Source organism: Priapulus caudatus, unplaced genomic scaffold (genome assembly GCF_000485595.1).
Source record: "Priapulus caudatus unplaced genomic scaffold, Priapulus_caudatus-5.0.1 Scaffold53, whole genome shotgun sequence".
NCBI classification, from domain to species: Eukaryota; Metazoa; Priapulida; class Priapulimorpha; order Priapulimorphida; family Priapulidae; genus Priapulus; species Priapulus caudatus.
Window position 1 is genome coordinate 384,593 of NW_014577114.1, and position 11,062 is coordinate 395,654.

An 11,062-nucleotide genomic window follows, 5' to 3' on the forward strand; every position below is an offset into this window, starting at 1 on the left:
TAAGAAAAAGAAAATGGTCGACGTCAAGCTTACGAAGTTTCATATCTGTAAATCCCCCATGTCAAAGGTTAGTGTTATGTTGAGTTGTGTTACGAATACGAGCTTGAATTCTCAGATCTCTAGACTATATAAACCCACTAGACTAGGCGGCAGGCCTAAACCGACCAGGCTCTCCGACTCTTACAAGTTACACGGCCTCTCGCCAACGTAGTGTTAAGCGAGAAGGGAACTTGTGACTGTGGCTATCACTAGGCCTTATCAGTATCAGTAGGCCTATCACTTTATCAGTATCACTGGCCATCAGGCATCAGTATCGCAGATGGGGTCGTTGTCGTATCAGGTACTACAGAGTACAGGGCCCAAGGATAGAGAACATGGGTCCCAATAAAACCAATGTGCCTAACCCTAACCCTAATTCTAACCCTAACCCTAACCCTAATCCTAACCCTAATTATAACCCTAACCTATTATATTGATATAATATTATATTTATATTGATGTAAATGATATTGGTTTTATTGGGACCCATGTTCTCTATCCTTGAACCGAGTACAGTACAGATATGTACCCGAGGTAGTTTTAGGTTGTTTAGTATTATGTTTATATTTTGGCCGTGGCTACGCGACCGGTTCCGGACGGGGAGCCGCTAGGCTACGCGTCCGGACATCCATCTCACACAGTGATCTTGCGACACGCACACTCATGATTGCGCAACGGGACGCTCCGCTGATTGTCGAGTGTATGTGTGTGTGTGTGTGAGAGAGAGAGAGAGGGAATGCGTATGTGTGTGTATGCGTGAGAGAGAGGGAATGTGTGTGTGTGTGTGTGTGGGTGTGCGTGCGTGCGTGCGTGTGTGTACACTACAGACAGTCGACAGTTGAACGTGCATACACTAGCTATTATAAAAAGCTGCGTTTGATAGCTAGAGTAGATGCATGCAGTAACATCAGTGAAATTTCTGAACTCTCACGATGTAAACAAACTCAAGTCTATGAAAATATGTGTTGCGTGCAATCTTCCGATCTGCTCAATCTACGAATCTGCCGACTGTGTGGCATCAGCATCATTGAACTCTCACCTAAAACCCACGATGGTAAACCTGCTTGCAAAACCGGGCCTGCGCAATCTCATCGAACTAGCAATTAACACAACCCCAGCTGATAAACCTGTCTGCAAAATCGGGATCCACTTACTGCTAATATCTATTGCAATAATAACACTATAGCCAATGTAAAATCCGTTGATTGTGCAGATCGGCAGATTACACGCAACACGTGTTTTTTTTTAACTTTATTTTAAACTCAATTTTCTCGTAATTAAGGTTTTATCGGTTCATGAATTCAAGAAATCATATCTTCGGTTCTATTTGTGGTAGAGAGTTACTTTATGGCTTGTTTGAAAGCGGAGAGTCTAAGGAACCAGTTTATGGAATAATCTCAACATCCAGAAATTGACCCCTGAGCCTAAAACTCCCAGCACGGGTCACATATAGTGTAGTACTAGTGTGCGCGGCTTGCGTGCGATGTACTTGTGCCTTGCAGAGGAGCATTTGAACAGCATTTACAGAAAATTATCGGTAATAATAGGCGAAAGACAGTAGAGAAACCGTTAAAACATGATTAAGACTGGTAGTAAATACATTTCGTGTTAATTTGCCATCTTCTCATTATTGAAACGTTCCGAGTGCCGGTGGCTGTTGCTGTGCTGGGCACAATTCTGGTTTGGGTCCCCCAGCAGCAGCAGCACTTTGAACTGCCAAAATATAAGGTTGCAATTTTTATACTTGCAAAGTTATACTTTTTATATAATTTATACATCTCTGATACAATGTTTACAATCAGATCCATTGGTGAAATTCAAGGAAATTCATTGGTGAATTCAGTCACCATTAGGATTATGCCAACATCAAATTTATCATCCATATAATGACATCAATAATTCGTTGCAGGTTGATAACATTAACACACTCATTGACCATGAGATTCGCATGCGGGACGGTACCACCAAGCTGCTGGCTGCCGGCCACAACTTCCAGCAAATATTGGAGGGCAGTAAGGACTTGGTCACAAGCAACGCGCGCATGCTGGCATACATGACTGAGCTACAGAGGTGCAAGACCAGCGAAGTGCTCAGCAGACTCGATCTAAAGAACAAGTGAGGATCATTCTACTAGAGTGTAACAAAACTGCCCGCGTGGTTATCTATAGCATACGAGTTTAGATAGGCCATGTACTTTATATTACTCCATATATGCTAAAAACTCTTAGATAGTCAATCAAAAAGGCAATGTTATGCACCTTTCTTTTCAATCATACATCCATTTCCATTCACCTTGTAAATCATTGGAGAAGGAACCAAATGTTCATTCCTTCACATGTCAGTAGATATAATTAGTTTTAAATGATCGAAGTTCCATTAAGTTTAGCACATATCTCATGAAAGCTTGACATTGTATTCCCCCCTGCCATCCTCTTGGCAGAGGCAGGTTTTGCATACTCAAAATAAGGCAAGTACCCATCACTTTACAATCCATGTTTTAAGCATTTGTCTCGCAGGATCAAGGTAGCTGTACCGCCCAAGCAAATTATATTATACATCACAATAACTGCTTTTTAACATTTACCTCAGAAATGTGAACATAAGGTAACTTAGGTTTATGAGGCGAGAAAATGGGTGATGGAGCTCACACTAGTGATGTTAGGGGCCTACTGACTCAGTTTTTTCAAAACCATTTTCATGCACTGTGCATCATTCAATGCTGATCCAATGTGCACACCGGTGTGTGATTCGTCCAGCAATCTGGTTTGCACTTTTCAGCATATAGTTGTGACGCTGCCATTCGTTAAGCTGTAAGGGTTAGACTTAGAGACGAATTTTTGGTCATAATTTTTCTACCCATTTTAGTTGATAGTTTGCAGCCATGGGCAGCTATGTATTAGTTGATTGTGATGTATTTCACCTCCCAAACAATTCAAAATTCCCGCTTTAGTCAATTCTTAACACAGGCGTTCAATGATGGGAAATTTATAAAAGTGCTGATATCTCGGTTGTTAAAAATGTTAAAGTAGGTGATTTTTCAAGCGCTATTTCTCGAAACTCGCAACTCCGATTCCAAAATTTCTTGTAACGTTTCAATGCTAACATATCAAAGGAAAAAACGGTCCCTGGAATTTTTTTTTAATATTATATTTTATGAGTTATGCCTCTGTGTTTACGAAATTGTTGGGTTTAGAAATTCACTACAAATTTTTGTACATCTTTTCAACTTATTTCCTGAATTAAAGCATTTAACAAAATTCCAGGGATGCTTTTTTAGTTCATATTATGAACAACTTGTCTTATGGTTAAAAGTTTAGGTCCCAACTCTTTGCTGTTTCTGAGAAATAGCAATAAAAGCATGGTTTTGTATAAATTCACAATTTTTTGTGTCAATTAATTAGCGATGAATTAAAAAAAAAATGTTGAGAGCGTAGAGAGACATCTCTCGTATGTAATGGATATGAGATTGATTGAATTTGATGAGTAGTTATGTTGCAATGCCCTTTACAGTGTTACCGGTCCGTAACCCTTACAGTATCCTTAATTCTGAAATGAAATGATTGTCACGCAACTCTGGCAAATACGAGATCGATTAGTGCAACTATTTTGCATGTATTAGGTCAGATACAATTTTGTCTTTGGTCTCATTGTATAGTGCAGGAATGACTTTGTCAGAGAAGTGCTTTCTTGTAGGTAATAAATAGCTGCAGGGGTTAATAATGACAAAGGAGTTTGACACATAGTCGGTACTGATTTCACTACATTTTGTCGTATGAGAATTTGCCACTTGGCAACGCCACACAACGGTAAATAACGTGAAAACCATGTGCAAAAGTACGATTTTTTAAGCTACGCGGTTTGTAATACTACCGGAAGCTAGAATAAGGACCAGTGAACATAAGAAGCTCATGTTTGTATACATTTTTATTTTTATTCACATCGAACTCGTACGACAAAATGTAGTGAAATCAGTACCGAATACGTGTCAAACTTTTTTGTCATTATTAACCCCTGATAGCATGAATCTAAAACATCTATCAACTCAAACTCTTTATCATGAACTATCGAGAGAGGTTTCATACCAGTGGTTATAAAACTACTATTAAAGTCATATTTCTTTGGTTTTTAGATGAATCTACACTACTAAATGTCAGTAAGTTATTGTGAGTACAGTCAATACTGATATGTGTATCATGAATTGTCAAATACTTTTATTAGCAAGGTTTGTATTGCGATACATTGATATATCGATGAACTACCCTACCCCTACCCTAATAATAGTTTTGAAGCCCTTTGAATTTCCAATCCATATATTCCAATGTTCTGAAAGTGTTTTCCATTTTACTGATGCATTTATCACATCTCATGTATAATATTTCTGACTCTTTTTTACCTCTTGTCAGATCTAGCAGTGGCAAAAAGAAGATGAACCCATGCAAAGGGAAACTGGCACTTTCAGGTATAACTAACTATTCATAGTGATCAGATCGTTATTTATGCTATCAGTCACAATATTGTATATGTCGGTACGTAGTATTTCAGTAAACCACTAATGTTTTTACGGATCATCTTCTAGGTATCAGAATACCGCTGCAGTGGAAGGAAGCTGATCATTTCAAGAAAAACCCAGGTGTGTTGTTGTTCCTTAATTGTCAGTGTGACACCGTAAGTATTCACTTCGTGCTGTGTGTGCTTTATATAAATACGAGTATGAATACGTGCATTCGTGCACACTCCATACTCTACTCCACTACCATCCTGATATAACACTTAAAATCACTTAATTAAGTTTTACTGTTGTGATATTTATGTATGACGGGTTATTATACAATACACACGGGCTACTAAGAGTGGATGAGAAACAGATAAACACATAGTCACACTGACTTGTCTAATGTGCCTGACCAAATACCATTACAGAACTAATATGGCAGAAACTGTTGAGTTTACTTTGCTTAAAATTTAATTTTGCAAGTGTAACACTGGTATTTAAAAGTTGTTGGCACCAACGCATGAACAATTGTTTTGATTTCACATTGTTTTTGATACAGAAGCCATCTGGAAATTAACACAAAATTTTTTTTAAATCGCAGAAATAAAGGTCGTTATGCTCCTACGTCTAATATAACATTTGTTTTGTGAGGGTGAGATGTAATATTCATATTATACCATGACCTACTTTCTGTTGAGGATGCATATACAGTAAATAATTTTAGGGATGCTGTGTCTAAAACAATAAGACGTGTTGCTGGTGCTCTGTACATTTTGTGATCTCATTACATAATGAGTGTAGACCCCTGTAATGAATGTTACCACTGACTCGCACTTAACTTATTCTCACATTTGTTTTGTTTTTTTGTTTTTTGTGTAGGTGAAGGAGAGAAGCAGTTTGCCCTATTTTGCATTGCCAGGGTTGGCACAGAAGTACAAGATACAGCCTTACTTGATGCAGTAAACCCTAGCCTCACTGATGTTTGCTTTGATGATGTCCTTACATTGTAAGTATATTTATATTGCTCTATCGCCTAATATTCTATTCTTTTCATCAATATAACATGTCAATAGGTGTCAATAGGTGACATATCACGTATCAAGCATATAATTCCAAAGCATATATCTAACGTGTCTTTTATTGCAATTAGAGAAACACTTAAGTTTTTGTCAAGAAAACACTGGTTTATTCCCGCCCTGGTCTAGCAATGCGAGTGTGGGACGTGAGTATCTGTTTTAAGATTACGAGTCTAGCTCCGCCGGCTGTCAGTGGTAACGAGCCACACTGTGATCTGAAAAAACTGAAAGTTAGAATAAGGCAATTTATTGCTGATTCAGATTGCTTAATTATATTTTTTAAATCTTAGTAGTCAGTTAAAAACTGTTTCAGCAATGTGCATCTTATTTTGCTTATGTTCTGAAAAATGTAGTTATTGCAATCTAGCAAGCTCTGTTAATTACGACTTCCAAGTGACTGCCTGCTTGGCGTATTTGTCGTAGTATGCTGCCAATGCTCTATGGTGTTCTAATGTGACTACTGCCCCTTGTGTGAAGCGATGATATAGATCCAAACTTTCACCTGGAACTGGAGCTGTACAGTGTAGAGGCTGGCACAGCCGTGGTTGCAGAGAGCTTCCCGAGCAGGAAGACAAGATTCAGGTCTGACTCCTGGATCAGCAGAACCTCGAAGGTGTACATTAAATAGTTTTATCTATTATGAAAATTGGTATTATTTATGCAGTTGACTCAATGAGTTACCTAATGTCACATAGCAGCCAAAGTTTAAACATTTCATGAACAATACCAACTTTAGAATTTGTAATTAAAATTTTGGAAATTCGACAGGAGCTAATTTTGCCTGTTTTACCGACTACTTTTTTCTGGATCTGGTGTATCATCCTCTTCTGCCTCAAACCTTCTACTGCACATTGTGTGGCCAAGTGTTTATGTACTGATCAGCAGGCAAAATTAATGTTTAGCAGTTATTATTGCTATTTTGTGACATCTGACATCGTCTGCACCACTGGCAATCTGATAGTAAAAGCAGCCATATAACAAACATGAGTGTCTAACAAATTAGCATGACTTAACCTTTCTCATTAATATTTGCACAGGTTAAAGAAGATAAGGCGACAATGGAGAAGCACTACTCTACTGCAGACATGTAAATGAATGTTCATGTTATATAGTTCATAAAATTGAGAACTAAATTATTTATTATAGTTTAATATTCTTGAAGTCCTGCCATGCTTTAATCAGATGGGACGAACTTGTAAATTTTTCATATCCCTACTATATCAATCAGCCACTGTCTGTTATTTGTGTGTTAAATTTAATTTCCTTTTACAGTGGAGTCAATTTTGTGAAGAAAGCACACGCCACATTGACGTTAGAGGATGTACATGACAACATCAAAACACATGATTTAGTCGAAGACAAGGCTGTGAAATGTATCGTATGCCTTGAATAGTGTAGTCTCATTGAATCAAGCACTCGTTACATATAATAGTACCTTGTTCAAACCACGAATTTATCAGTAATTTTACTGGCAATAAGACGTGGCTTTCAGCTTTCATTTCTAACTCTGCCGTTTATGTTCTGTTGGTGGAAGGAGTATACCCAGTCCCTATATTTCACGCATGCCATTATTTTTTTATAGGTGCCAGCTTGCCTCTATTCGGCTACTTCTGCTGTCGCCTAGCAGTGCAGCCAAGCTTCAGCATGGCTGATGATGTTAATCGTAGCCACATATGTTTGCTCAGCAAGGTAGGTTGCTGTACAAATCAGCCTGAATTCAATAATAAGTTACCAGTTGAATGCAAGTACACGAATAGCTATCTTCATATACTCATCCTCTTAAGTTGATAATGATATTGGGCTGTAAACCTAGTGTAGAATTATAATCTGCAGCTGTATGAAATAATAACACTTCTCGAATCTTGACCATTACAGCTGGAAGGTATGGATTCATTCCCTACACTGCTGACCTGCTCGATCATGCCACGGTCGTTGGAGCTCAGAGAGGATCGGTCATCGTCAGACACGGACCAGTCGGACGCTAACGAAATGGCTACTTACTCCATTCCTCTAACAGTGGTACATAGAATCTTTTAAGAAAGCTTGTTCCTAGTGAGATATTTTTGCGGCGAGAGGCAGCAATCGCACCAATGTGTACACCAGCCGATTTCCATAACCATATCCAGCCATATCATAAACCTATACAATTTGCCATTTAATGGAAAAAGAGTGTCAAAAAGTCGGCATGTTAGCTCACTCGAATAACATGCCTGTGTGAGATGCTATTCCACGCCTTTGTTGATGTGTGCACAGCAGTGCAGCTTTAACTCTATTGCGCATGAGCACTAGTTAGCAGACTAAGTCTCCCAGCACCCCATTAAGCTAATATTCTTTGATTGCTTCTTCAGAATAGTGAAGTTATTGGTGTCAGCAATAGCACAAGTGAGCATTCGTTGCGATTTACAATTACCAGTAAAGAGAGTAACGGCACCCCCTATCTGCAACACACATTCTCGGCTGAAAGTGATGAGGCACGAGACACGTGGCTCGCAGTCATTGAGCAACGTATATTTGACATTGGTAGGAATATTGATTAATCGTAGATACTTTCGACACATTAAAATATTATTTATCGGAAACCATATGGTTATAGCACCTATAAATTAATGAACTAGAGCTACCACTTGAATGTTCTTTCGACGATATATAAGCTATGTAGTCATTGTTGAGATTCTTTGACTTGTAGTTAGAATGATACCATTTGTAAACTTAGATGTTTCTCACAATACATTTTTTATGGAATTTGTCCATATTAATGATTGTTTCATTAGATTTTCCATTATAATACATTGTTCTATATTAATGAAGTTGAATAGACTATTACGCTCATTGTTGTTATACAGGGTTCTCTCAAAGCTTGTAGCATACCGGGTCTGACATGTCTTCAAAGCTGAAGCTAATTTGCAACATGTCTTAATTTCCAGCCGTGCACTTTTGACAATCCCAGTACAGTTGCTTTGTTTTCTCAGCTTGGTGTATGCATCTCTGAACTGATCGTTTATGCATTGGGCTGGTTACAATGCACATATTTTACTCCAACTAACAATCAGGAAGGAACTGCCTGATCGCTTGACATGCATTCTAAAATTTCTTGGGAGAACCCTGTTATATTATGTGTTACTCAGCATATATTCATCGGCATGCATTCACAGGTGCGTGGGGCTATGCAGGACAGACACACATATCGATGCCAGAGCTCGCCTCAAGCTACCCTTCCTCTATGTGCAGAACAACCTCGCTGTATGATGACACGTCTATCAATAGTATGTTACCATTTTCTCATCTCTATTGAAGCCATCGCAATTCGCATGACAACCATGTCTATGCACCATCGCGCATATGCACAAATATGTTATTCTTATGTGCCTGCTCTAGTTAAGTGTTGGTTTTATTGTATTAAGTATTTTTGCCATATTCATATTGGTGTTAAACTTGTGTGAAAATACTTTCATCTAATGCACTCGAATGTACCACTTACTGAGTTGTCTGCAATTTAGAAAAAATTCAGGTTATAATTTAAAAACATATGAATGATTAACTATACACGGGTATGGTTATACCAGTTACATGAAATCCGCAGCTTTAAACAGTGACTAACTCTGTACATAGGGACACCAGTTAAAGTGGCAGATCCTGTTGATAAAGTGGCACGCAAGTTCATTCCTTGGACTCAGGAGTCTGCTATAGGACAGTTAAGCCATCCACGCTCGTGTAGCAACATCCAACAGAAGACACAGCATGAGCAGCGGGACACCAGCGCACACAGGGATCCTAGAGAACTCATCGTGAGCAGAGAGACCACACTTTAAATCATAATCATGTACATTTCATCAGTGAAACATGTAATTTTATAGTTGCACGTTAATGTCAGTATTGTTTGTCTTATAATAATTAGACACGAGCTTTGTATAGACACAGTCATCACGTTTTAGTGCCGTAGCTAGCCGCGGAGGGAGAGGCAAGTAGAGCAGTTGCCCCCCCCCCCCCGAGAAATGTAAATACATTACATGATCAATGGTGGTCACCTTCCCAGAACACAACACACACGTGGCTTTGCCCTCAGGAAACATGGGTTAGCTATGCTACTCGATTTATTCAGGTGGCCATTCAACAACCCATGAGAAATTGTCAATACAGGTAACACTGTCTTTCAGTTGCAATGCAATTTTTATACAAGTTACACCACTAACCCTGAAGAACTACAGTAGTGTTCCTTTTACCTATCATTCTTAAATACTTGTAATATACTATGTAACTAGAGCACTCGGAGAGCGCAGACCTCCGCCAAGGCAGCTGAATAATTACTGTGGAAAATTTAATTAATTAGCTGTGTTTCCATTGGATGTCTGCATAAAGTAAGATCATGGTACAATTTTCCAAAGCAGGATCCTTTACCGCAGGGTTTTTTCAGATTAGTTGGTTGCAAACGAATAGTTTTGCTACTTCTAATATCTACGCAAAGCAATTGACTATTTTTGATATAAAATTTACATCACACTGATTAATGAACTAGCTTCTAAATACATTTTTACTACCGTACACGTATGTATTGTTAGATGTAGCGATGCTAAATAAATCAATAGTTTGTATGACATAACTATGAGTAAGAGCTATTATCATTTGAGTCTATATGTAATTTACATTTAGCATTTGCAATTGCGATGCCGATGGGCTTGACCAAAGCAAGAAGCTCAAGTAACGATCACCACCGCGGGTTGATCACACTTTACAAAGTCTCAGAACGAAAAGCTATCATTTATGGCAGATACACCATTGCTCGACTTCTAAAACGTTATGACTACAGGCAGCAGGCAAATCATTTGACTATTGGAGCTGTTTGTGTTCATCATGAGCTCATTCAGTATATATTTTCAATATGCCGCTGGGTCAGTTTTTGACGTTATTTTGAACTGCACTGCAATCATTTTGCGAGATGCATATAAAAAGCCACGTTATAACTTTAATTAAACATAGGTTCTTTCAATATTTTTACTAATTACCGTTAGTTTTAAAAGGTAATTTACTCTACCAGCGTGCTAGCGGGTTTTTGTCTCGTGAACATATAGTACAGAAAAAACTGCGTGAGTGCGTGTGTTGGTAACGCGCGTGTGTGTGAGTACTGCGGCTTAACCATACACGCACACGCACAGTCGCACACCATTCATGGTTTTTTTCCAGTACTGTACAGCGTGTTGCGTTGTATCGGAGTATTTGGACGCTCCACCGTCGCGAGACGCGCGCAAGCTGCTAAATTTTACGTTTCTATCGTATTTGGCCGTGCCATCGTATATGGTACCCATCGTCTTTTGTTTTGTTCCACCTCAATTAATATCTGCCGATAAGTTTTATTTCTTATTTCTTTGCATTTTCTCGCTAACCCATATGCTGAATATTAACGAGAACGTGCATCTTTGAGAAGAGCGGGATGAGGAGGAAGAGAAGAGCGGGATGAGGA

At 38.7% G+C, this 11,062-nt stretch overlaps 1 protein-coding gene across 2 annotated transcripts in view; it reads left to right on the forward strand.

The window, feature by feature from the left end:
* Positions 1-10,204, forward strand: part of LOC106820954 (rhotekin-2-like) — a 12,937-nt gene extending 2,733 nt beyond the window's left edge. Inside the window, exons 2-14 of one of the 2 annotated variants that reach the window (XM_014825573.1) lie at positions 17-67; positions 1,949-2,154; positions 4,443-4,498; positions 4,616-4,669; positions 5,411-5,537; positions 6,085-6,220; positions 6,645-6,694; positions 6,880-6,980; positions 7,190-7,296; positions 7,483-7,626; positions 7,956-8,127; positions 8,760-8,870; positions 9,217-10,204. In XM_014825573.1, the coding sequence (XP_014681059.1) occupies positions 17-67; positions 1,949-2,154; positions 4,443-4,498; positions 4,616-4,669; positions 5,411-5,537; positions 6,085-6,220; positions 6,645-6,694; positions 6,880-6,980; positions 7,190-7,296; positions 7,483-7,626; positions 7,956-8,127; positions 8,760-8,870; positions 9,217-9,416 (1,515 nt within the window). In that variant the 3' untranslated portion in view covers positions 9,417-10,204. The remainder of the gene's footprint in view (positions 1-16; positions 68-1,948; positions 2,155-4,442; positions 4,499-4,615; positions 4,670-5,410; positions 5,538-6,084; positions 6,221-6,644; positions 6,695-6,879; positions 6,981-7,189; positions 7,297-7,482; positions 7,627-7,955; positions 8,128-8,759; positions 8,871-9,216) is intronic. The other variant, XM_014825574.1, reaches the window with a different exon arrangement.
* Positions 10,205-11,062: the final 858 nt, after the last annotated feature.